General features: G+C 38.7%; 2 protein-coding genes across 17 annotated transcripts in view; one reads left to right on the plus strand and one right to left on the minus strand.

The window, feature by feature from the left end:
• The window catches only part of MTRF1 (mitochondrial translation release factor 1), a 55204-nt gene extending 44779 nt beyond the window's left edge, over positions 1 to 10425 (minus strand). For 5 of the 9 annotated variants that reach the window (XM_057532737.1, XM_057532736.1, XM_007186801.3 and 2 more), the window contains exons 1-2: positions 10293 to 10425; positions 1112 to 1272 (exon numbers count right to left, since the gene is read on the minus strand). The gene's annotated coding sequence lies outside the window, so the exon portion shown is untranslated. Of the gene's footprint in view, positions 1 to 1111; positions 1273 to 1346; positions 1497 to 2966; positions 3162 to 9989; positions 10131 to 10292 lie in introns of those variants that run through there. The other 4 variants (XM_057532734.1, XM_028167526.2, XM_057532735.1 and 1 more) reach the window with 4 other exon arrangements.
• The window catches only part of NAA16 (N-alpha-acetyltransferase 16, NatA auxiliary subunit), a 68647-nt gene continuing 51658 nt past the window's right edge, over positions 10301 to 27289 (plus strand). For 6 of the 8 annotated variants that reach the window (XR_003623802.2, XM_007186788.2, XM_007186789.2 and 3 more), the window contains exons 1-6: positions 10301 to 10440; positions 14191 to 14275; positions 15856 to 15960; positions 17404 to 17561; positions 20428 to 20562; positions 26857 to 27010. Coding sequence is in view for 7 of the 8 variants with exons in the window: in XM_007186788.2 (XP_007186850.1) it covers positions 10387 to 10440; positions 14191 to 14275; positions 15856 to 15960; positions 17404 to 17561; positions 20428 to 20562; positions 26857 to 27010 (691 nt within the window). In the remaining variant the exon portion in view is untranslated. Of the gene's footprint in view, positions 10441 to 14190; positions 14276 to 15855; positions 15961 to 16801; positions 16832 to 17403; positions 17562 to 20427; positions 20563 to 25003; positions 25035 to 26856; positions 27011 to 27289 lie in introns of those variants that run through there. The other 2 variants (XM_007186791.2, XM_007186793.2) reach the window with 2 other exon arrangements.

Genomic DNA, 27289 nt, shown 5'->3' on the forward strand with positions numbered 1-27289 from the left:
AGAGCTGGCAGCAAAAGCAGGGGGTGGGGAGCAAAAGCAGGGTACTGCGCATGCCCCCTGCACACAACACAGCCAAGGGGATGGGCAAACCACTTAAGCCGCCCCTCTGCTGGATCCCTGGACACACCCCTACCCTCACCCTATGTAAGGAACCTGCTCACTCCCCTCTGCTGCAGCAGGGGTCACAATATAGCCCTGCCTAAATTTCTTGTCTGGCCTCTGATCAATATCTATTGATTAAAGAGGCCAGGAACCCTGGTCTGTAACCACATCTAGTCACAGAAAGTGTGTCCATTTGAAAAAGGACATAAAAAAAATGGCAAAAAGATTTTTGTTACAACACTCCTAGCTAAATTTCCATTTTAGAAATAGAGAAAAAGTAACTCTCAAGGTCATGAACCTCAATGTTAAGTAAATCCCAAGACGTTTACCTTCTAGGTTTATCTATACCTGAGAATAGCAAGCCTTCTCCATCACCCCCCCACAGTAACAGGATTAAAATGATACTCTAGGGGCTTTCCTGGTGGCGCAGTCATTTAAGAGTCCGCCTGCCAAGGCAGGGGACATGGGTTCAAGCCCTGGTCCGGGAAGATCCCACATGCCGCGGAGCAACTAAGCCCGTGCGCCACAACTGCTGAGCCTGCGCTCTAGGGCCCGTGAGCCACAACTACTGAGCCCTCATGCCACAGCTACTGAAGCCTGCGCACCTAGAGCCCGTGATCTGCAACGAGAGAAGCCGCCGCAATGAGAAGCCCGCGCACCGCAACGAAGAGTAGCCCCCGCTCGCTGCAACTAGAGAAAGCCCGCGCGAAGCAACGAAGACCCAACGCAGCCAAAAATAAATAAATAAAATAAATAAAAATTAAAAATAAAATGATACTCTAGGAACAACTCTCAGCCTTGGCAAGTCAGAAGTGACACTAACCCGGCACGAGAGCATCACGTGTAAGCCACACTAACTCGGTATATGGAATGATCCCATAGGGAGACACCATGGGGAAAAAAAAAAAAGCTGGAGAAGGAAAATAGACTTTTAAGACCAGAAAAGAGAAGTGAACTGTGAGCACATTAAAAAAAAAAAAAAGACAGAAAGGACGTTAGGTTTCCTTACGGAGGTCAGAACCTTCTGTAGTCCACTACGTTTCAGCCCGACAGGCACCGGATCACCTTCACTGCCGGGTTCGCCCCTTCCGGCTTAGCGCTTGATCCCGCCTCCTCCTCCGTCTCGACTCTTCTCCAGAAGAGTAGTCCTTGCGTGTGCCTAACAATAAGCTAACAGAGGAAACAAAAGAGAAAAATGGAAAAGCGAGAAAAATTCCCACGAGAGAGATGACCAGGGGACTTACTCATCCGGAGTCTGAGCCCAGTGTGTAGGTTGCGATGGAAAGCGGAGCGGAGGTGCAGCGGTATTGGTGCCGCAGTGTTCAATGAACCACAACTCCCAAGAGCTCCCACCCGGGAATCTTGGGAGTTGTAGTTTATCTCGGACAGACGCCCAGCCTCCAACCCCCTAGGCCAAAGGTGGAGCTTTGGTTTTCACAGTTTCAGGCAAGCCCAGAAGGGAGATTCTCTACAGTTCTGATTAAGAGATCAAGATATACAAGAATTTTCTTGTATATAGAGCCACTAGAGCAGAGATTCCTGATTTTTTAAAATGAGGATCCCTTTTCATCATTCAAAAATTTGCAGGATTCTGCATGTTAATACTTGTACTTTCAGCTTCCAATGCCTGAGAAGATACCTAATGACTAATTGAGACTATAAAGTTGTATTTTTTAAAATCATAAGGAGGATCCAAAATATGAGAGACTATATATAGCCACAACTTATTGAATTTATAGCTGTTGTATACATAAACACAATTTTGGGGCTCAATTTAAGTTTGTAGCTTGTAAACCATCAATTAAGTAAAGCATTAAAAAACCTAAATAATAAACAATTCCAGGAAAATGCAAATATATTGCCTTACTTTGAATATTCAAGTAGGATACACATTTACATTGGTGATCACATTTACAAGTCATTTGACCTCTGTGCCCTAGAATTTCTTCCTGAAAAGCAGAGGCAACAAGAATTCCACATTACCAACTTCACAAGATATTTTCTTAGTTTATGACCACATATATAAAAAGGAGAATTAGGCATAAATATAAATATCTTACATGTATTGCCTATTTCAAGGTATCTACTTCTACCAACTACATATTAGATACTACTCTAAATGGCTTAAGCCTATTAATTAATTTAATCTTTACAACAACCCTAAAATACCCATTTTGCAGAAGAGAGAACTAAGGCACAGAGAGTTTAAGTAACTTGTCCAAGGTAAAAGAACTAGTAAGTGATAGAGCTGAGATTCAATGAAGAAAATCTGTCTTAATGATCTATGGCTTCTAAGCTCTGATACTGCTCCCTCCTCCAGAAAAAAGAAAAGAAAACATTCAGTCATTCATGCAGTAAATATTGAGCACCAGTTATGTGTTAATCACTATTCTAGACATGAGACTTCAGCAATGAACAGAAAAGACAAAAATCTTTGCTCTCACGAATAGCAAAGTACCCACATAAATCATTCTCCTAAATTATCCAACAAAATCCTTTAATTCTTTATTTTGATGTATGTATGCAGATATATAACTTAAGTAGTATACATAAAACTTCCTTCTTAAAAAATAAGCTTTAGTGCCATGGACTAATCCCTCCCAAATTCAGTATGTTGAAGCTAACCTCCAATATGACCCCACTGGAAATAGGGCCTTTAAGGTGATTAAGGCTAAATGAGGTCATATAGAGGGAACCCTAATCTGATAGGACTAGTGCCCTTACAGGAAGAGACCAGAGAGCTTGTGTAGTCTCTTCCTGCCCCCCTCTTTCCCTCAACAAGCGAAAAGAGGTCAGGGGGTGAGCGCACAGCAAGATAGCAGCCACCTACAAGCCAAGAGAAGAGGCCTCAGAATGAAACCTACCTTGCCAGCACCTTGATCTTGAACTTTCCAACCTCCAAAACTGTGAGAAATAAATTTCTGTTGTTTAAGCCACTCAGTATGGTACTTTGTTATGGCAGCCCAAGCAAAGACATTTACAAATGTAAACATTTATTGAGATATACATGAAACGTTATACACTTCATGAATGTTATTTCTAAATTTAAAGAAAATCCCTAAAGACCATAAATATTGCTTCCTCCTCCATGTTTTTTTAAAGAAAGTAATGTGGTTATAATTATATTTATTAATATGCAAAGATGTCCACAATATATTATTAAGTGAAAGAGAATGTTTAAAAAACTCATCAAACTATTTCACTTAAAAAACGTATGTGGGACTTCCCTGGTGGCACAGTGGTTAAGAATCCGCCTGCCAACGCAGGGGACACGGGTTGGAGCCCTGGTCTGGGAAGACTGCACAGAGCAGCTAAGCCCACAAGCCACATCTACTGAGCCCTCGTGCCACAACTACTGAAGCCCACGTGCCTAGAGCCCGTGCTCCGCAACAAGAGAAGCCACTGCAATGAGAAGCCCACACACGGCAAGGAAGAGTAGCCCCTGCACCCTACAACTAGAGAAAGCCGGCGTGCAACGACGAAGACCCAATGCAGCCAAAAATAAATAAATAATTAATTGATTAAAAAAAAAAAGTATATGATGCATATTTAAAAGTCTGGTGGAGGGAATTCCCTGGTGGTCCAGTGGTTAGGACTTGGTGCTTTCACTGCTGTGGCCTGGGTTCAATCCCTGGTCGGGGAACTAAGATCCTACAAGCTGTGCAGTGCAGCCAAAAAAAAAAAAAAGAAAAATCTGGTGGAATTATAGGTAATCTCTATTTTCCTTTTCATAGTACTATGAATTTCTTGAAATTTTGTGATGGGTATTGTAAACAAGAAAGCTATAAAAGAAAAAAGACATTCTCTCATGTTTGATTGAAAAGCCTTATGGAAGTTATTATTCTCGAATTGTTCTATGAAGTTAAACAACTTCTATTTGCAAGAAGTCTGATATATTACAGGATAAAAGTTTCCAGAAATAGTAATAAAAGAGGTTGATTCAACGGGAGAAAAAGAATTAGCATTTTGATTAAATTAGAAACAAGCACTACCATGTCTGAAATATTTCTCACAATAAAGTCAACTATGAATACTTTCTTTGTTGAATGAATTTGTAATGGGCACTGACGATTTGGTATCTCTTTGTCAGAAACTAAATGACCTGTGTCTCCCTCCTCCAACTTGGAGCATGCTAACACAACAAAATACGTGGGGTCATTTTTCATCTCCATTTAGAGCAAATCAGTCCCAAACCCAAAGGGGTAGGGAATGGGGATTTTCACTTAACTTCCTCTCAGAGACCTCCGGATTCTTTTAAAGATTCTGAGGACACTCGCGTCTAGAGTACTAACAAGAGGTCGATTTGTGTCCTTCAGCAGAGATTTCACATCAGTAAACTGTCTGCTTAGGGCTTACCCCGAGAGAAGCAGAGCACCAGACTTTCCTCAGCCCTGGACATTCTTTGGGGAGCTAGACAAGGGTGAGTGTAGAGATTGTTCCAGGCTAAGCTGAAACTTTGGTCCTATCTGGGAAATTTTCAGTGGCACTGAAAGCAACATAAAATCTCAGCACACAGCCATAAAACATTATGTTTTTTAGCACACTGTGAAGATGCACCTGGCTTTCTGATTCCTGGGAGTTTGGCTCTTGACCACATGTTGAGACATTTCACAATGGGAAGACTGGCAATGGCTTGGGATTTTAATCAGATATATTTTACTATAGAAAAAGTGAAAGCAGGTAGCAATTTAATACAAAATTCAAGTTCTCAATATGGTGGAAAAGTGGAAAAGCAGAGTTTATTCTATTTGAATTCTTATAAACTATTTTTCCCGAGAGAAGTGAAATACAAAGAATGAAAAAAGAGCATTTCTGATTTTCACATGTTCGTACTGGTTCTCAAATTTTTCGGAGCTTGAAAAAACTAAAGCTAACAAACGCCACCTGCTGGCATTATTGAAACTAGATCGCAAGTTATTTTGAGTCAAGAGATGTTCAAGGGGTCTTGAAATGTCAACTTACGATGTATTTCTTTTACTCTAATAATAATAATAATAAAAGGGTAGATCCTGGAAACTCATCTTTTACCCCATAAACTGGTATTAGCCTAGGTTGAGGTCAGCTTTGTTAACAAGATCATTTAGTGTTGTCTCCTACAACTTCTTGGTAATTTCATCTCTTCCATTTTTCATCCTAAATTTCAGGCTAAATATTTTTCTTAAATTATTTCCTTCAGTTTTGAATTATACATTTTCAAATTTTCATTTCAATGAGTTTAGTTTTTCCATCATTTTCTACTAACAGTAGTCTTCAAATACCCTTTATAAGCATTTAAGTACTTTCCAACTTAGATCCAAATCTTCCCTTGAGGAATACAATGTAATCCATACTCTGTGTGTGTGTAGATATATATCCTTTTATTTTTTCCCTTTTTATTATGAAAAATTTCAAACATGTTCAAAAATAGAACAGTAAAATGACCCCTGTGCACTCATCATGAATTCTCAACATTATCAACTCACTGTTTCACCTTCCCTCCTCCCTCCCCCTTCTCATCCTCACTGGATTAATTTGAAGCAAATGCAAGACATCGTAACTCTTCGTCTGTAAATATTTTTGCATACATCTCCAGAAGATAAAGACTTCTAAAATATATGATCACCCCTAAAAATTAAAAATAGCTTCTTAATATTATCAAATATATAGTCAGTATTTAAATTTCCCTGATTGTGCCAGATTTTTTGTATTTTTCTTTTTTGGGGGGGGAGGCAGTTTGCTTGTTCATATCAAGATTCAAATAAGGTCCATACATTGCAATTTGTTGCTATATATAATATTTGGTTTGTTTTAATCTACAGGTTCCCCCCTCTTTTTACTTTTTTTTACTTGCAATGTATTTGCTGAAGAGACCAGATCCTTTGCCTTGAGGAGTTTCACGCAGTCTAGATTTTTCTAGACTTGTGTTGTGGTGTTTATCGTGTTCCTTTGTTTCCTGTATTTCCTATAAACTGGTCTGGAAGCTTGAGCAGAGTCATATTTACTTTTTTTTTTTTTTCAAAACTAATTCATAGGTGGGTTAGATACTTACAAAGGAAGATGCGAAATATTTAGTTGTGTCTTTTTAAAATACTAGAAGCTCTTGATTGCCTAGATCCATTATTCCATTAGAAGTTGCAAAATGGTGATATTTTATCATTCTGACTTCATTTATTTATTTATTTGGTTGTGCTGGGACTTAGTCGCGGCTCGCAGGCTCCTTAGTTGCGGCATGCGAACTCTTAGTTGCGGCATGCATGTGGGATCTGGTTCCCTCACCAAAGATCAAACCTGGGCTCCCTGCATTGGGAGCGTGGAGTCTTAACCACTGTGCCACGAGGGAAGTCCCCTGACTTCATTTATTATTTGGAATCTCTATAAAGAGAAACTTTTCCTCATCAACTATTTGTTGCCCTTGCTTTGAAATTTTTAAAAGAAAAAATTAAAACTTTGCCAAAGTGCAGAGGTGATCAAATTCAAAATTTTGCTTTCTGAACAATTCCCAGGATTTCCAAATTCTATTTCAATCTTATCTTTTTTTTTACTTTAGTAGTACGGCAATTCTCTGTAATTCTCAAATCCCCAAAGCTCTGAAAAACCTTGTTTTCAATGCAAATATCAAAAATCTCTGAAAACTGAAGGGTTTTTGGTAACTTATTTGATGGCCAAATCTGCCCTAACCCAAACCCAGTTTGGCAGGCATACCAACTGAGACTGAAGTGAGGCTATTTATATCCGTATTTATCCCACTTGGAATAAATATTCATATTTTTTACTGAAGAAATATTTATTCATGGGGGGAGGGATAAACTAGGAATTTAGGATTAACATGTACACACTACTGTATATAAAATAGATAACCAACAAGGACCTACTGTATAGCGCAGGAAACTATATTCAATATTTTCTAATAACCTACAAGGGAAAAGAATCTGAAAAAGAATATATATATGTCTGAATCACTTTGCTGTACACCTGAAACTAACACAACATTGTAAATCAACTATATTTCAATAAAAAATAAAATTTAATTTGATTTAATTAAAAAAAGAAGGGCTTCCCTGGTGGCGCAGTGGTTGAGAATCTGCCTGCCAATGCAGGGGACACCGGTTCGAGCCCTGGTCTAGGAAGATCCCACATGCTGCGGAGCAACTGGGCCCGTGAGCCACAACTACTGAGCCTGCGCGTCTGGAGCCTGTGCTCCGCAGCAAGAGAGAGGCCGCGACAGTGAGAGGCCCGCGCACCGCTATGAAGAGTGGCCCCCGCCTGCCACAACTAGAGAAAGCCCTCGCACAGAAACGAAGACCCAACACAGCCATAAATTAATTAATTAATTAAATAAAATAAAAAAAAATTATTAAAAAAAAAAGAAATATTTGTTTGTTAGATTACAGGATGCTGCTCCAGATCCTGCTGAAAGTGTTATAATGTACGGTATATGCATTTCCTTTCTAAATCCAAAGTATCCTGAAGTTTGAAAACATGTGGTCCAAGTATTTCAGGTAAAGAACTGTGAACTGTAACAATAATATAGTAGTTAACATTCACTGAGTACTTATTCTTTACCAGGTGGTGCTCTACATTTTTAACATTTAACTAACTCACTCAATCTTCCCAACAACGCTACGAATTGCTGAGGCACAGCATGGCTAGGTGACTTGCTCAAGACTGTGCCCAACAGACAGATGAAGAGTGGCCAAAGAGATTTAAACCAAAAAGGCTGGGCGGCACTGTGACCTTGATTCTGCTGCCCGTATTCTCTCGTTAACTTGCACATCGTTCTCCCAGCTCTCCAGGATCTGACTCCAGTCTAGCTAGCCTCTTTTCTTCTCTCATGATATCCTCCAAGAACTTCACGTTTCAGCTCAACCAGATAACTCCTTATTTCCCCCAAAACACATCTTCAAACTTGTCTTTTTTGTTCATATTGCTAAAAGATAATTTTTAAAGGTAAGATTATGACTTTTGTATAAATATGAAATGTACAACTGTCAATTTTTTAAATTAATTAATTATTAATTAATGAGGGATGTTATAATTTGTTCAACAAAATCTAAAGAGAAAACATAAATACACCATAAGGAATGCTGAAATGAATTTGTTTAAAAGATGAAAAACTGGTCAGTACACGCAAGACATAACCACTTGCACCTCAGTTATACAAATTTGCATTTCTAGGGAAAAGAATCATGTGCAGGGCTTCCCTGGTGGCGCAGTGGTTAAGAATCCGGCTGCCAATGCAGGGGACAAGGGTTCGAGCCCTGTGCCGGGAAAATCCCACATGCCGAGGAGCAACTAAACCCGAGTGCCACAACTACTTAGCCTGCGCTCTAAAGCCTGCGAGCCACAACTCCTGAAGCCCACACGCCTAGAGCCCGTGCTAGGCAACAAGAGAAGCCACCGCAATGAGAAGCCCACGCACCGCAACGAAGAGTAGCCCCCGCTCTCCGCAACTACAGAAAGCCTGCCCCGCAGCCACGAAGACCCAACGCAGCCAAAAATAAATAAATAAATAAATTAATTTAAAAAAACCGCCAATCTCAGTAAAAGAATCATGTGCATTGTTAGCAGTTTTCTACAACATAAAAGAGTTGTAAAATAGCTCAAAGACAATGAAAAACAGTTAATTCAACAGGAGGTCTTATAATCTCTTTGCCTATTTCAGTCAGAGTCTCCCAATTTTTCTTGACAATACTAACTCCTCTGCCTGGAGTGCAATTCATTGAAATTATCTTCATCAAACCAGTATTTACTGAATATCTACTATGTGCCAAGCACTCTGCTAAGCGCTAGGGATTCAGTGGTGAGGAAAACAGACCCCATTCCAGCTGTCATTGTCTTTGATAGATCAGCTCATCCACCTATCATAGTCCTTCATTTAAGCTCTCATGTAATCTCAATTACAATTCTTGTAATATTGCTGAATCTTTCCTTGTATTACACTTAGCAATTTATTATTCACACTTCATTTTACAGTTCTGGGGAGCAAGATACAAGTCCCAAATTCTGAATCTCTTTGGCAGAAGATGGTAAATTACTTTCTTATTCCTGAGGAGGTGAAAGCAACTACAGCTCAATTTAACAAATACGTTTTTTTCCCCAATTTATTTATTTATTTGTTTATATTTATTTATTTATTTGTGGCTGTGTTGGGTCTTCATTTCTGTGCGAGGGCCTTCTCTAGTTGCGGCGAGCGGGGGCCACTCTTCATCACGGTGTGCGGGCCTTTCACTATCGCGGCCTCTCTTGTTGCGGAGCACAGGCTCCAGACGCGCAGGCTCAGTAATTGTGGCTGACGGGCCTAGTTGCTCCGCGGCATGTGGGATCCTCCCAGACCAGGGCCCGAACCCGTGTCCCCTGCATGGGCAGGCAGATTCTCCACCACTGCGCCACCAGGGAAGCCCCACTATGTTGCCTTTTATGTATGGTAGAAAGCGCCCCAGAGTTGGAAGATCCTGGGTTTGAATCTTTTTTCTTTCATTATTATAGGGCTTGTATAAAGGAGAACCACCTGAGGAGAAAGCGTAGGTAGACCTGGGGAATCAGGCGCCGCATAAAACCACCGTAATTCTCACTGACAATGTGAGGTGTTCTGAACTGCTGAGAATATTTTTCTCTGATATTTCAAACGTGCTTTCACATTAGCCCTTTTCAAGTCCTGCCCAGTGACCTCACATACGTTGTGAATACTTCTTTGCTCTGCCCTGGAGAGAAAAGGCTTCTCTTAAAGTCTAAGTCGAGGGAGAAAAGAAGGAAAACAAGTTCGTCCTACATAAAGAAATTTACTTTGAGTCCAGCGCTGTTTAAATTCCTGAGTGGAGAGAAATCAAAAAAGTCAGACTCTGATATAACTAACATTATCTTGGGCCAGAAGCCTAACAACCAAAGCACAATACAAGGCAGCGACTTACGAACGGCTACGGTGTAAGAGCCCTACCCGGGGCCTGGGTGCAGGTGACAGAAGCGACCGCCTAACACAGGCTCCCAGTTCCTCGCCGCGGGGCGCCCTGCGCATGCGCACGCCGCCTCGCTCGAAGGGGTGGGGGTGGGCCCTAGTTGCCATCTTGCCCCTTGCGGGAGCCGCCGCCGCTTGCCCCAAAGCAAGGCTGGGGCTGAAGGGCATCCTACCCAGACCGGCTTCCTCTTCCATTGCCAGCCCTGCACGACAGCTCTGCCCAGGCTGCCCAGCCCCAAGTCTAGGCCAATGAACTGACCCGTCACCCGCAGCTCGACTCTTAGCCGCGGCTTGTCCCGGTGCCCATCCCGCGAAACGGAGCGCGCGGGCACCCAGCCTTCTCGCCAGCCGCGATGCCGAACGTGCAGCTGCCGCCAAAGGAGAACAACCTCTTCAAACGCATCTTGGTGAGTGGCCGGTGGCTGCGCCGCCCACCCCCGGCAGCCCCGGGCCTGGCGCGGCGAGCGGTCCGGCGGCGATGGCGCCTGCGCGGCCGGGCCCGGCCCCCCTGGGTTCTTTGTTTGTGCGCGAACCCGCATGGCCCTACCCCCGCCTCGCAGGGCCCGCCACCCGGCTCTCCTCCCTCTCTCCGCGGCCGCTCCTTCCAGAATCTTCCCGCCGCAGTCACCCTGGGCCTGGGCGCGTCGGCCGGGAGTGGCCCATGCCCTCTGCGGCGCCTGGCGGCCGGCCTCGCGACCTCCTCCCCCCGGTCCACCCCAGTTACTTTTGCCGGCATCCCCGCGTCCAGGTGTTCGTTCACTGCTTTATGTGGAATCTATTGTACAGCGCACCTCGACACCTATGCAAGCGGGAGCGATCCTGTAATGGGGTGGGATCCGATTTATACCGGTTACGGGAAACTAAAACCACGGAGACTCATTGTCCCTCTGGTAGAGAGTTTGCCTGTTTTTGGTGTGTCGTACTAATCCTCTTTGGGAAGTAAGTGACTCGAACTGCATTTCTAAGTTCTAAAGCCGAACACACAGCTCTGATTGTTTTTAACTCGTACAGGCCCTGTAAGTGGTTAAAGCCGCGCGGAGTGGCTGGTATTGCACTTGAGGGGTGCATTTACTTTGATTCCGAGCAGAAACCTGAATAATGGCCCCGTAATGATGACGGCGGCCGGGTGGAGAGGGGAGTTTTCTGTGGGTTATGTGTCACCGTCCTGGTACCTTCACGGTTTTCCAGGGAGGAGGGGCAACATGCCTTTACTTTTCTCAATAGACACTGGAGACTGATTGTCTTTCATCTGAAAACCAGCGTTTAGATTTTAAGGGTAAATTTATTAATCAGAGCTTGTGTTGGTTATATGACCATTAGCTGTTGCTTACCTGTATTATATATAAAATAAAGTATAAGCAACTGCAGATAAAAAAAAAAATCACAGTAGCTGTTCTGTTGCAAGCCAAATAGAAACGTCACACTTAGTCTTCAGAATGTTACAAAAGCTACATAGTAAATGGGATGAAAATTTTGTCTTAATTTTATATGGTGTTTAGTGTTGCGCAAACGATGAGAAACGAGTGTAAAAACATAAATCTAATTAAAGCATTGTGGCAGATTGCTTCATTCGACTTTGCATGTATTTTTTTCTTTATTTTACTTTCATTTTTCTCATACCCTTGTATTTTTCGCAGTGTGGAATTGGAGAAGTGAACTTTTTTGCCCCTTTTGGGTGGGGCGTTTTGTTATTTTTTTTGTCTAAGGAAACTGAAACATGTTAATGAAAAATTATAAATTGTTGGATTTCAGGACATTTGGTATTATACCTAAAAGATGACAGACACTTGTTTTCTCTCTATATAGATATTTTCTAGTTCAAATCATGTTATCAGTAGCATAATGAAAAACAATTATATGATTTATTATTACTCTAGTTATAAAAAAAATGTAAAGACCACTGCAGAGTTAATTTTATCCCCAAATTAATTGGGAAATGCTAAACATTTTTTATCTGGGTATGTAATGTTTATTATAACGTTATATGAATTTAGGAGGATTCTGCAAAAGTGAATGATTTGATCGTCTCAAATTGCAGTAAGTGTAGGTGAAGTTTTACTATGACAAATTCCATAGCAAACAGAAGTCTATAATAAAATTATTCTTTAAAGTTTGGTTGGTGGACCAAAATGCTTTGCCACCAACAGTAATTTTTTAAAAATTATCGTTTTACTGAAACACACCCATACAAATTCACCAGGGTGCTTATCACACGTTCTGCATGGCTTGTACCTGCTTATCTTATTCCCCAGACTGGCTGTTACCATAATGTTTTGTTGAATTTTGGAGCTATTGCAGGCCCTCTTTTACAAATGAGACAGTCAGACCCAGGAATGGTAAATGACTAAGTGTCTAAGGTTCTCAGTCTGGTTAGTAGCAAAGTTGAAACTAGAGTCTATCTTTTCTACTAAGTAGATATTCCTTACTGAACTTAAGACTTTTCTTTAACCTGAGTACTCGGATACAGGAGATGACTACCTGGGCTTGAATTGTGTCTCTGACACTTACTAGCTGTGTAAACTCAGTAACTGTGCCTCAGTCTCTCCATCTAAAATGTAGATAACGTGTATCTCATAGGCTTTCCTGGTATTTAAGGAGTAAATGAGAACAGTGCCTGACACATAGTAAGTGCTTCCAATAAGTGTTAACTATTACTATTACAGTTATTGGTAGTATGATATTATTACTTCCAGATCACTTGGTAAGGCAGAAAAAAAAATAATATTTCTCTTCTTTTCCTCTTCCCCAGTTGTTCCTTCTGCTTGTTTTTTTAAAAATATTTTTGGAATACGTAATATATTCGCATGGTTCAAAATTCAGGTTTTCCTATCCTGTTTCCCAACCACTAAGTTCTCTTCCCCATAGGCAATCAAGAAGCCTTAAAGATTTTTTTTCTATGAATACTTTTCTAATTCTCCTCTCCATATCCCACCCCTGTTGGCAAGAATTAATCTCTTCCTCCTCCTTTGCTGGTACTGTTTTGCTTTGAACTTGACTGTATATATTGACTATGTATTAAGCAGTTCTTATTTGTCTAGAACCTGAGGATGCAGCAGTGTTTAAAATAGGCAAGATCCCTGTTCTCAGGAGCTTACAGTATGGTGGGGAAGATAGACACTAAATAAGTACAAAAATTAGTGAGAATGTCAGGAAATGATAGCGCTGTGTAGAAAATAGAGTAATATGATAGAGTGTTTTGGGGGGTGCTGTAAGAGGCCGGCAGTATTAGATAGAGTTGTCAGGTAGATGATATGTAAAACTTGATCGTAAGGAATCAGCCATGGGAAGATGTGGGGAGGAACAACATTTCAGGGGGTGGAAGGAACACAAGTGCAGAGGCCCTGAGGTGGGGATGAGCTTGGCACGTTGAGTACTAAAAAGAAAACCCGTAACCACGTAAGTGAGAGATTGAGTTAAAGATGCTGTGTTCTGATGGTTAATGGCTGTGGAGGGCAGGCGTGATTACTTAGCCTGGCTGGTGGCACTGAGGAATAAAGAGGGTTTATTCCTAAATAAATCTAGTCTGATACAAGTGTAAGAGATTTGCTTACACTTGGATTAGACTACAAGTGATGGAAAGACCATAGTCTTGGAGTCAGAGGAGAGTTTGCAACTAAGCTGAGCCACTTATAAATTAATTTAATGGACTTTTAAGTTTCAGTTTCTCCGTCTGTAAGGTGGAGGTCATGACACCTACCTTAAGGAGTTGTTATGAGTTATAGCAAGTTTTGTACAGACACATGTTAGTTGCTCAGTAAATAGCAGTATTTTTTTGTGTGTATGCCTTGGTTCCATTCTTGAAGTAGCAAAGACTTTTAATGCAGTTTCTAGTATTTTTCTGTGTTATCACATATGTTTTTGCTTTTGGATTTTGAATAAAAGAAAGCTGTAGCAGTGTGTTGGTTGACAGTTAAGGTGTTTTTTTCTTTATCTTCTATAAAAGTGAAAATACTCAGATACCAGAATAGTTTGGCAAGGAGTAGGTAGCAGAGGTAAACTTCATGTTATAACTGATACGAATTGATAACAAAACCTTTCCATCACATATGTTTTAGACCTAATTTTGGATCTTGAATTTAGAATTTATATAATGGAATGAAAAGTTGCTACATGTGTATTCATTTTATATAATAATTTTTGTTCATATTTCTTTACAGAAATGTTATGAACAGAAGCAATACAAAAATGGCCTCAAGTTTTGCAAGATGATTCTTTCAAATCCAAAATTTGCTGAACATGGAGGTATTATCTCACCTATGAGAGATTACTTTGGGGAAATCTAATTCTAAAATCAGATGGATAGGATTCCCAACAGTGAAAGAAGAATACTTCCCAGATTCCATGGCCTTGTAGTTCTCTATTAGAGTGCATAAATGTTTAACGTTTTCAGATATGCCTCATATCATTCTTATTCTAGATTACTTCTATTATGCTTAGGTATATTTACAGTCTTTACTTTTAGATGAGAAATGATTGGTTGATATATTGGTGATTGGCATATATACCTGTATTTTTATAGACCTGATTTCATTTGTTACTTTGAATAGAATTTAAGTTTATCCTTTGATTTCTAATGTGTAAAATTAGAACAATATTTGCAACACCAAAGTAGTATTAAGATACAATCAAAGGCATTTTATTTTTTGGTAGATGTATTTTTTATCTATCTGCTAAACTTCATATGTAAATAAGATACTACTGATTTACCATTGTATTATCTTGGGTTGTTTTTCTAGCACTGATGTTAGTAAGTCTGTATTTGCTTGTCTCATCCTTTTTCACTGGTGACCAGTGTTTGGTAAAAGGATGGATCAGGTTAGGCATGTAAATTATGGTCCTGTAGCAGAGCAAAGCTGATTGGATTTCTGAATATTAGACTTGAGTAATTATTGAGACCATCTTTTTGGGAAAAAAGGCTGACCCTACTCAGCTTTCTAATAACACTTAAAACATTCTTTGAAGGCAATGGACAGAAGTAATTTCATAGAATTTTAGAAATTAAAGCTTGTTTTCAAGCTGTTTAGCAGTGGAACCCTTATCCAAATGGGAGCTCGTGGGGAAATTCATTATGTAAAAACATAAAATAAGATGTTTGGTCATAGGGGCCTGGACTGCTGGATCACCCGTTCTGAAAACCATAGTCCATAGAGATCAGTTTGAAAAACCATCTTTCTTGTCTAATTCTCTTGTGGATTATTCAGAGAATTATTTCATTCTAAACAATCTTTGATTAACTACCTTCAACATATTTTTGGGTTGCCACTCCCATAGTCCAGTATCGTGCTTTTCAAATGCAAACTGATGTTAATTAGCCTAAGTGGGATTCTTTGGAATAAACTTGCAGCCAAAAATGAAGTCTGTTCCAATAATGAGTAAGGTGATTTTTAAATTGTGTACATCTCTTTAAAGTAGATTGAATGATTTTGTGGGGTATAAATCAGATGATGTGATTCTTAGTAGGATTGATCTCAGGTGAAAGCTGAGGTCTGTTGCAGTAGATTTAACTCAACAGGACTCAGGACCCTGCTGTGTTACCTTTTTTCAGCAGAATAATCTTAACCTCCTTTATAGAGTCTTCAGAAAGGCAGAAAGCATTTTACCAACTCAGTCCCAGCCTGAGGAATTTCAGAAAAGGACTTGGGCTAAGCTTTAAGCAGATACATAAATATACTTTTACTTTTTTTATTTGGAGAGAAATTCTTCTAACTATAGGATTTAAAGGATGAATAATGTAAGTATTGGTAGAGCTCAGATATTAAAATAGTGCTAAGAGAATAATTTGAATTTTTCATGTGTAAATAGAGGTTAAAAATATTTTTCAGAGACTTTGGCTATGAAAGGATTAACATTGAACTGTTTAGGAAAAAAAGAAGAGGCGTATGAATTTGTTCGTAAAGGACTTCGTAATGATGTCAAGAGTCATGTCTGTATCCTTTTGCAGTAGTTGAATAGTTTAATTTCATTTATGTATTTTCCATTTATGAGTTTTTTCTAACTCAAATTTAAAAAAAACTTCACTATGAAAAAGTTTAAAACTATATGGAAGAGTGAATGTAATGAACTTTATGTACCCATTATCAAGTTTCAATAATTATCAACATTTTTAATATTAGTTTCATCTGCTCCCTTCTTCTTATTTTTTTGTTTATTGGAGTATTTTAAAGAGAATTACTATGCACTGTATATTTACTGCAGTTGTGCTTAGTGTGAGAGAATAGTAACTAATAATTATAGGTGATTTAAAACCCATTTTTTTCCTATACATCCATAAACTGAGTGATACTTTCCTCGTTCCAAATAATGACTTACCTGTATAATACTTACCTGTATAGTAAAACTTGTGTTCCTTAAAAGTTCCTTAAACTTCCCTTTAGAAATTTTAGGAGAAAAATTCAGGAGCAACTTGATGTAAAATAGATTTTATTTAGTATTAAATATTATATTGATTCTTCAACTTGGTTTCTGTTGCACAGGGACTTAGCTGTTACTTCACTGGGTACTTATAATCGTATTTTTCATTGACTAGTATCCCAGTTTGTTAAAAAAACAAAAATATTCTGTAGGGATGGATCTTTGAAATTGTTTTAATCTCTGTTTTACGTATTTATATACTTACAACCTTTTCACATACTACCCTTGTATCTTAATTTTTAACATTTAAATCATCTAGTTATTGGCCAGTATTGAACATCAGTAGTCTTAGTGGTGTTTTTACATATTTAGCTTAGGGTTCTCTCAAAATACTAAATACTTATTTCTTTATCCCAGTGCTTACCCTAGAGCGAAGAGAGAGGGCATGTAAGTATGATAGTTTTTTGGCTCCAAGATTTCCTAAGACTTGACTTTACATTAAATAAAAACTTAATTTTTGTGGTCTTTAATATCACTAGTGAATTAACTGATGGTTACATGTTGTTTTATAATTGATTGAATATATACTTGTTTTAAAAGATAATTGCAATTTTTGTATATATTCTGTTTCCATACATAGTGCTTGAGAATAAGTGAGTGTTGAGGTGCTGGCATAGGAAAGTGAGGGGATGGAGGTAGGCAACGTGAAGAATTTTTACCAATAATTTTCTCAGGTTACTTAAAAATATATTATGGAAAATTTCAGACATGTACAAAAATAGAATAGAATAATGCACCGCTATCTGCCTATCACCTAGCTTCAATAACTTAACAGTTGTCAATCAAGGCTGATCTGGTTTCATATTTTATCACCTGCTTACTGTCCCCCTCCCTCTGATGCCAGATCATTCTGAAGTAAATCCCAAACAAAATACCATTTTGTTAAGGTAAGCTTTCTATTAGACATGTAGCATAGTGTATTCTAGTATCTGTGAATGTCTGTTTCCTTAACTTAATAGGTTGGCATGTATATGGACTCTTGCAGCGTTCTGATAAGAAGTATGATGAAGCTATTAAGTGTTACCGAAATGCCCTCAAATTAGATAAAGATAATCTGCAAATTTTGAGAGATCTCTCTCTGTTACAGATCCAAATGAGAGACCTTGAAGGTTATCGAGTAAGTACTGTAGTCTTAAATGTACATGTTTTTACAATAGATATAGTTTAAAAGCATGTGAATTCAGAATGAGGTGAACTTAAGACAAGATTGTGTAGACTTGATTGTTCATTACAGTCTGTAGTAGAAGGGAAAAGTCACTTTGGATCTTCCTTCCAATAATAGTAGTGGAACTGCATACTTCTTAAAAAAATTAATTAACTAATTAATTTATTCTTTGCTGCATTGGGTCTTCATTGCTGTGTGCGGACTTTCTCTAGTTGCGGCGAGCAGGGGCTTCTCTTCATTGGCGGTGTGCAGGCTTCTCATTGCGGTGGCTTCTCTTGTTGTGGAGCATGGGTTCTAAGCGCGTGGGCTTCAGTAGTCGTGGTGCGTGGGCTCAGTAGTTGTGGCTCGTGGGCTCTAGAGCGCAGGCTCAGTAGTCGTAGCGCACTGGCTTGGTTGCTCTGCGGCATGTGGGATCTTCCTGGACCAAGGATTCTGGACCTTGGTTGCTCTGTGGCATGTGGGATCTTCCTGGACCAAGGATTCTGGACCGTGTCTGCTGAATTGGCAGGCAGATTCTTAACCACTGTGCCACCAGGGAAGTCCCTGGAAGTGCATACTTGATCATCAAAAAAGGATAACTAGTTTATTCATTTTATGGTTTTTTACTTATTTTATTTAATTTTTAAAAAATTCTTGGCTGCGTTGGGTCTTCGTTGCTCTGTGCGGGCTTTCTCTAGTTGTGGCAAGCGCGGGCTACTGTTTGTTGCGGTGCGCGGGCTTCTCATTGTGGTGGCTTCTCTTGTTGTGGAGCATGGGCTCTAGGCACGCGGGCTCAGTAGTTGCGGCATGTGGGCTCTAGAGCACGCGAGCTTCAGTAGTTGTGGTGCACAGGCTCAATAGTTGTGGGTGGCTCGTGGGCTTAGTTGATCTGTGGCATGTGGGATCTTCCCGGACCAGGGCTTGAACCTGTGTCCCCTGTATTGGCAGGTGGATTCTTAACCACTGCACCACCAGGGAAGTCCCTCATTTAATGCTTTTTGAAAAGCTAGAATATCGCCTATGTGCTAATGCTGTACTATATTCTTTGTGAGCTTGATATTTACAGATTTGGTAAACAGAGCTTTTATAATTAAAATCTAAATGTGGAGATTAATTAGCTTTCTTCATTATGGGTTAGAAAATACAAAATATTGTGAGGATTGCCAGAAATGTAGTCCCAGGCCTCTTCACACTGTTATCTTCAACTCTGGGCATCTTCCTGTGCTTACTCCACTTAGTTTCCTAAATTCAGTATGTCCAAAATGGAATTATCTCACTTTCTCATGTGAAGGAGGCTACCAACTCTTAATAGTTCTGTTTAGATAAGTCTTTTTTCATTTACTATTTTTACTGTTGTCCTTCTACTGCCATGTAAGTCTTTGCATAGATTTTTGCAGAAGTTTCAAGGGTTCTGCTGAGCTTAATAATGGTACCATTCATCACGATTGTGTGATTTTTCTTCATTAGGACTTAGCAGCCTAAGTTTGGTGAGAGTTAAAATCAGTTATCTTTAGAAATTAAGTAAAGAAATTAGTAATGGCGAGAGACTGGTTGCTAGGAGGGGTAGTGAAATAAATGAAGATAAAAGAGCTGGTGGTTAGATGTGAAGGATTCAAGGAACTAGAGGTACTGGTGGTGTCCAAGAACAAGGGCAGGAAGGTCACTGAGTGACAGTGTTGGCAGCATAGGAGCTGTAGCCAGAGTGAGTATCTGAATTTATGATTTCTGGGTGGCAGTAAGGTCTAGGGTGTGGTGGTGGAAGTGGGTCCCTGAAGTGGGGTAGAGATCATTGTAGATGAGGAAATCGTGGATCTAAGAAGATAGGTTATTGGATAGGTGATCCACAGTGTTGCATTTGCCCAGAATAATGGCAGAATTTGGTAGAGAGATGAAAACTGAGTCAGACTTTAATGAAGTGGGGGAGTGACAGAGAAGCAACAGTGAAAGTAAGGGTGATACACTGGTAGAGCTTAATGCCATATGCCTAAAAGGAGCAGACATTTACACATGAATGTAGAGGAGTGATATTGTCTAAGTTGTTTTGTTGAAGATATCTTTTTTTTAAAAAAGATCTGATCATGGTTCTCCTTGTGGCATGTAGCGTGGAAGGACGGCACCCATTCCAACAACAGAGTCACAGAAGCTAAACATTACATTTTCAAAACTCATTGCAGCTAGTGTTCTTCATGAGACCATGTTCGGCCAAGCAAAGTTGCACTTGCCTAAAAGTTGGAGGCAGATATGAGCTATGAGGAGCTGTGTAGGGAGGTTAGATTTTCTGCTGGTCTGAAGGTATCTTGATTCTTCTGGAGCAGCCATGGTGGAATTTCTGGTGTTTTCTCCCTAATGTTGTAGATATTGAACTGTCTTAGAGCAGCAGCAGTGGTGTTTCTGCTAGAAAAGTCCAGTCAGATGTTTGAGTGTTTTCCCTGGCTGTGTCCGTCCTATCTCTGGGGCCTATTATAATAACGTACAATATGTTGTGATTTCATATAACAATATTATAAACAGTAAACTCTAGTTTCATAAAAAGCTATCTTAGTCTCTCTTCTGAGATGTTTAGTTACCAGAAGAAATTCTCATTATATAAAGGTAATTTTATAAGGCAGTCTAAAAACATTGACCCCAAGGACATTACATTACAGGGTATTCTAGAACTTAAGTTTAGATCAGGAACATAAAAAGTATTTCTGTTTTATTTTGGAGTTCAGAGATGTTTGTTCGTTGAATTCATTAGAAAGGAATTAAAGGTATTTTTTCTTAAAACTCTGTGATGAATTATATTTTAGAGAAACTTAAGAAAGTGAAAAAAATTTTAAAGAAATTTTTTTTTTTAAAGGAGACGAGATATCAGCTTCTTCAGTTGCGCCCAACACAACGTGCATCCTGGATTGGATATGCTATTGCATACCACTTACTGAAAGATTATGATATGGCACTAAAACTATTGGAAGAATTTAGACAAACTCAGCAAGTAAGAACTGCATTTTAACATTTTCTTCTGCCTTCATAAACTAAAATAGTTAACTTCTATACTGCCTCCACCCCCAAGCATGAATTAATCTTTCAGACCTATGGAAGAACTTGAAAAATTTTTGAAATAATTGGAAGAAGTTAAAACAAAGAATTCTTTTTTTTTTTTTTAATTAATTAATTTATTATTTATGGCTGTGTTGGGTCTTCGTTTCTGTGCCAGGGCTTTCTCTAGTTGCGGCAAGTGGGGGCCACTCTTCATCGCAGTGCGCGGGCCTCTCATTATCGCGGCCTCTCTTGTTGCGGAGCACAGGCTCCAGACGTGCAGGCTCGGTAATTGTGGTTCACGGGCCTAGTTGCTCCGCGGCATATGGGATCTTCCCAGACCAGGGCTCGAACCCGTGTGCCCTGCATTGGCAGGCAGATTCTCAACCACTGCGCCACCAGGGAAGCCCGAAACAAAGAATTCTTAATACAAAATAAATAATATAAAGATTTTTGTATACTATAATTTCAGCAATATTCAAATGAATAAAGAAAAGAATACATGAAAATGAAAATAGTTTTGTGACTATGGGAATTGTTTCTCTAATATATATTGCTTTATATTTTATATAAATATGTTAATAAATACATTTTAATATGTATGTAAAATAGAAAAATACAAAAAATATACTGTGTATCACAAGAGAAATTAAAAAGATGTTAACATTTTGCCGTAATTGCTCCAGATATAATTATTTTATAAAGAAATGTTACAGAAACAGCTGAAGTCCTCCCACATCCCTCCCTAGAGGTAGCCACTATTCTGAAATTGGTATAGATCATTTCTAGTCATGTTTACATTATGTTTAAGTAAGTCCATGAAAGTTACGAACTAGTATTTTGTATATTTAAAATTTTACATGAATGACATGTAGTTTTTAAAATTCAACATTTCTTGAGATATATCTGTGTTGATACATGTTGACTAGTTTATCCGTTTTAAACTGCTGTTTGGTGTTCTGTTATATAAATAAGCTAAAGTTAATCTACTCTACTTTGTCTGTATTAAAAATTAGTGCTGCAGTGAATATTCTTGTCTGCTGTTTCATTAGCCACATTTGTGAGTTCCTCTTCAGTTTATACCTAAAACTGGAATTGCAGAGTTGTGGCTCTGTGTGTTTAGTTTTACTAATTTGAAGCACCTGTACTAATTTACATGCCCGCTAGCAAGGTTCTATGGTTATTGTTTGCCTATATCCTTACTGACACTTGATGTCAGCTTTATTATTTTTTCCATTCTTCTGGATGTGAAGAAGTTTATCTCATTATTTTTTTTTTTAAATTTTTATTTATTTATTTATTTTTTGGCTGTGCTGCATGGCTTGCGGGATCTTAGTTCCCTGACCAGAGATTGAACCTGGGCCCTCAGCAGTGAAAGTTCCAAGTCCTAACCACTGGACCACCAGGGAATTCCCTCATTATTCTTTTAACTTGTGTCTCTTTGACTATTAGTGAGGGATATTGGAATAAGAGATATTATCTGTACTTTTCTTTTGATGTCTGTGTCTGGCCTCATGGCATGAGTTGGGAAGTGTTCCCTCTTTTGAAAGAGTTTGTGATGCATGGTGTTAGTTCTTATGTAAATATTGGTCCATTTCATCTAGGTAATCTAATTTGTTGGCATGCAACTTTTCGTAATAGTCCTTTATAATCCTTTTTATTTTTGTAGGGTTTGTGGTAATGTCCCTGCTTTTAGTCTCAATTTTAGTAGTCTTCTCTCTTTCTTTCTTGGTCATTCCAGCTAAAGGTTTGTCAATTTTGTAGATCTTGTCAAAGAGCCAACTTGTAGTTTTGTTAAATTTCTCTGTGGGTGTGTTGGTGTATGTATGCTTTAGCACTCAGCCAGGTAGTTTACAACTCTACCTTAGCTTTCGCCTCTTAAGGTGAAAGGTCAGAGTCTCAAGGTCAGCAAGAGGTGAGAGTTTAGGGCTTTCTCAGGTCTTTCTTGAACATATGCGTAACTCTGTACATGTGTGTGACTTTTCAAAGCCCCTATGGACATCACATTTCCCAGCTTTTACTTTAAGGTTTTTGTTTAGTCTGTTGTTTGCCCTGACTGTTAGCTGTCTTTCAGGCACTATAAAGGTAAAACACATGCCTGTAATCACTTTTAGTAAGCACTTTTGGCCCTTCCCTTCCCCCCAGTGCTTTTTTGCTCTGGGCAAGCTCTGAGTTAGGCTTGTACTTGGAGGCTTGCAGTGAACCAACAGATAGGTCAGTTAATTACAGTTCTTCGGGAATGAGGCTTTGAAAGAGCTCCAGCTTTATTGTTCTCACTGGTGGCTGTCAAGCTGCTCTGGGAATACAAGCTTATTTTTCAAGGCTACTGTGTAGCTGGAGAGCACTGGATAGGATTAGGGCAAGTTAAAATGACACAAAACTCACTGGTCTTACCAAGATCTAGCTGTTTTCTTCAATAAATGCTCCCCAGGTGTGCTGTAAGCCTTTGGTTAATTTCCAGAGTTCTGAAAAAGGTGAGTCTGACAGTTTTTGCCAGTTCTTCCCTCGCTCTTTTGGAGAGGTGAAGTTTTGGAGTTCTTAATTTACTCTGCCGGTTTTCCTGACATCATCCTCTTTGTATTTTCCTGATGAAAACTTTTTCTTTTGACACATTACCGTAAAAGCAAGGTACTGTTTTTTTAGAATGATAGCCAAACTAATTTTACCTGCTAGAGTGGTAGACTTTTTTTTCTCTTCATTTATCCAGTAATTCTCGTTGCAGGGTACACATGATAACAGTCCCCTATTCTACCTTTCTGTCCCTGCCTTGCTATCCAGAGTCTAGTTCAGAGAAGACATGGAAGAACACAGCCTGCCATACGTCTAAATAATGCACGTTCAACTTTTTATATGTATTTTAGGCATTCTCTATGGTTTTTGCTACAATAGAGTAGTATATAGTTCTTTTATGTCGCCTCACCGTCTCTTCCCCTTTCTCCTGATAATAGTTGCATGAATATTTCTGGTTCTTTAAGTGTTACCTTTATAACGTTAGGGAATATACTTATACTTTTGTGTCTTAAGCCAGCAAATGGCAGGAATTCCTTGTTTTTCATGGCTGAATATTATTCTGTTGTATATATATATCACATCTTTATCCATTCATTTGTTGATGGACACTTAGGTTGTTTCCATATCTTGACTATTGTGAATAATGCTGCAGTGAATATCTCCCCCCTCCCCCCCCCCCCCCCCACCTTAGCATCCAGTTCTCTGGGACTATCTGCTTTCTTTGAAGAAGAGCTCTTGACTCTTTGAGTGGGATGGATGCCTGGTTACAGGGTAATATTTTAAACAAGGATTTGGCTGCTGAGTTGATGGAAATGGGGTCAGGGTCAGCCTTTCAGTTAATCCTTTAATCTTGAGCCCCATTTCTCATTCCCGCACCCTCTGTTTACTTGTCATTTCAGAATCCTGACCCTGTTTGGTGTTTTCCAGGGCAGATAGCCACCCTCCTTAAAGATTTCCTCTGTATAGCTACTCTAGGCTTTAGCTTCTTCTGTTTTACTTCATCCCTTATTCTTCATTTGCTTTCCATTTCCCAGAAGTTTGTTGAAATCTTGTATGTTCTATTTTCATAGGTTAATATATTTTTAAATCCTCTATTATTTTTATTCTCATAAGGGAGTGTGGTAAGTTCATCATGTTTACTTAGATTCTTAGCTTTTTACTGCGAACTAGAGAATTCTGTATTGAGACTAGTTCTTTGTCTTTATCCAGGAATCAAGTCCTTACCATAAGAGGGTGTACTGTACCATATTCACTGGGGTTTGATAAACACTCTTTCATCTTAAATACAGTGTTATTGCAATTTGATGGTTAAAATTAGGTGTGTGGAATTTTCTCATTTTTTGTAATAATAAGTATAATTAAGAGGTATAAGGCTTTTTTGAGGTATAATACATGCCATAAAATTTGCCCATTTTAGTTGTACATCTCAAAGATTTTTTTTTGTAAATTTATAGTCATGTAGTCATTACCACAGTCCAGTTTTAGAATGTTTCGTCACCCCCAAAAAGTTCTTTTGTGCCCATTTGTCAGTTTCCACTCATCCCCAGCCAACCACTGATCTGCTTTTTGTCTATAGATTTGCCCTTTTTGGAAACTTCGAATAAAGGCAATCAAATGCAGTGTTTTCTCTCTGAATTCTTTTATTCAGAATGCTTTTGAGATTCACCTGTATTAGAGCATGTATTAGTGGTTCATTCCTTTTAATGCTGAATACTGTTTCATCATTATATGGATACACTGTGGTCTATGGATAACACTTTGTTTATCCATTCATTAATTGATGGACATATATATTGTTTTTAGTTTTAGTTGTTATGAATAATGCTGCTGTGAACATTTGTGCATAAGTTTTTGTGTGGACATATGTTTTTATTTCTTTTGGGTAGATACCTAGGAATGAAATTACTTGGTTATATGGTAAGTATATATTTAACTTTTTAATAAACTGCCCAGTTGTCTTCCTATGTGGCTGAACCATTTTACATTCCTACTAGCAATGTGTGAGAATTCCAGTTTCTACCCATCCCCACACCTGTTAACTGTCCAATTTTTTGATGATAACCATCTTAGTGGATATGTAGTAGTATCTGTTTTAGTTGTTTCTCTGCATTTTTCTAACAACTAATGCTATTGAGCATTTTATCATGTTCTTATTAGCCATTTATATTTCTTCTTTGATGAAATGTCTATTCAACTCTTGTGCCCATTTTTTAGTTGGGTTATTTGTCTTACAGCTGAGTTGTAAGAGTTTCTTGAATATTCTCAATACAAGTTCCTTATCAAATAGATCATTTGCAAATATTTTCTCCTAGTCTGTAACTTGTATTTTTATGTTATTAATGGTGTCTTTTGAAGAGGAAAGTTTATAATTTTGTTGAAGTCCAATTTACCTGTTTTTTCTTCTATGCAAAGGGTCACAAAGATTTTCTCCTATTCTTCTAAGGTTTCTTTTATCGTTTTAGCGCTCACATTTAGGTCTGTGATCCATTTTGAGTTAATTTTTGTAAATGGTATGAAGTATGTGTCTAAGGTTTTTGCATATGGATATTAAATTGTCCCACCATCATTTGTTGAGAAGACTAACCTGTCCCTGTTGAATTGTCTTGGCACATCTGTTGCACATTGGTTGACCAGATTATAAGGGCGAATTTCTGAACCTTGTATTCTGTTCCATTGATCTATATGTGTATCCTTATGCCAGTACCAACCACACTGTCTTGATTACTGTAACTTTAAAGGATGTTTGACATTTGAAGTACATGTCTTCTTACTTTGTTTTTCTTTTTAAGATTCTTTTGTCCATGCAGGGTTCCTTTTATTTCCATTTGAATTTTAGCATCAGCTTATCAGTTTCTGAAAGCTTGCTGAGAGTTTGATAGGGATTGCATTGAATTTTTAGATCAATTTGGGGAGAATAAATATAGAGTCAAAAAAAGATTGAGTATTCTTTGGTATATGGGTCTTGTTTCTTAAATTTATTCCTGAATGTTTTTTTCATTTTGATGCTATTTTGAAAATTATTTTAATTTCATTTTCAGGTTGTTCATTCCTAGTATATAGAAGTATAATTGATTTTCATATATTGATCTTGTATTCTGTCACCTTGCTAAACTCCTTTATGGGTTCTAGTAGTTTTTTTTGGAAGATTCTTTAGGATTTTAATCATTTTTATACTTTCCTTTGGTAATAGGATTTGCTAACCTCTTCACTTTGCTGTAGGCAGAAGTCCCCACTCCTTTATTTGTGTTAAAGAATATATTAATCTTCTTTGCTGTTAATCACTCTTCTATTTGTAACTGCTTGTGGGTTGCTTTTTTTTTTTTTTTTTTTTTTTTATTAATTAATTAATTTATTTATTTATGGCTGTGTTGGGTCTTCGTTTCTGTGCGAGGGCTTTCTCTAGTTGTGGCAAGCGGGGGCCACTCTTCATCGCGGTGCGCGGGCCTCTCACTGTCACGGCCTCTCTCGTTGCGGAGCACAGGCTCCAGACGCGCAGGCTCAGCAATTGTGGCTCACGGGCCCAGCTGCTCTGCAGCATGTGGGATCTTCCCAGACCAGGGCTCGAACCCGTGTCCCCTGCATTGGCAGGCAGATTCTCAACCACTGCGCCACCAGGGAAGCCCTGTGGGTTGCTCTTTAAAGTCTGTGTGACTGACTGTCCTGAGAAAGCAATTAAATTAAAGATCTGTAACTGCTTTATATTATTATATAAGTAAGATAATTTGGTTATTTTTTTCAGGTTCCTCCCAACAAAATAGACTATGAATATAGTGAACTGATACTGTACCAGAATCAAGTGATGAGGGAGGCAGATCTATTTCAGGAATCTTTGGAACATATAGAAACATATGAGAAACAGATATGTGATAAACTTTTGGTGGAAGAAATTAAAGGTAAGTTGAACTGCTTTTTCTTTTTTATTGGCCTCAATTAAAGAAAAGAATAAAACCTTGTCCGAACACTTAAATGAGACTTACTATATATCAGGCAATGTTCTAAACACTTTATTATTAAACCATTATTAATTAATGTAATGGCTTAATAATAAAATTAATGTACTTTTCATAACAACCCTATGATGTAGTTGTTACATCCATTTTAGAGATCAGGAACTGAGGAACAGAGAGGTAAGTGACTTGCCCAGAGTCACCCAGCTAAGTAATCTGGGTAGT

This window comes from Balaenoptera acutorostrata, chromosome 18, assembly GCF_949987535.1.
Source record: "Balaenoptera acutorostrata chromosome 18, mBalAcu1.1, whole genome shotgun sequence".
NCBI classification, from domain to species: Eukaryota; Metazoa; Chordata; class Mammalia; order Artiodactyla; family Balaenopteridae; genus Balaenoptera; species Balaenoptera acutorostrata.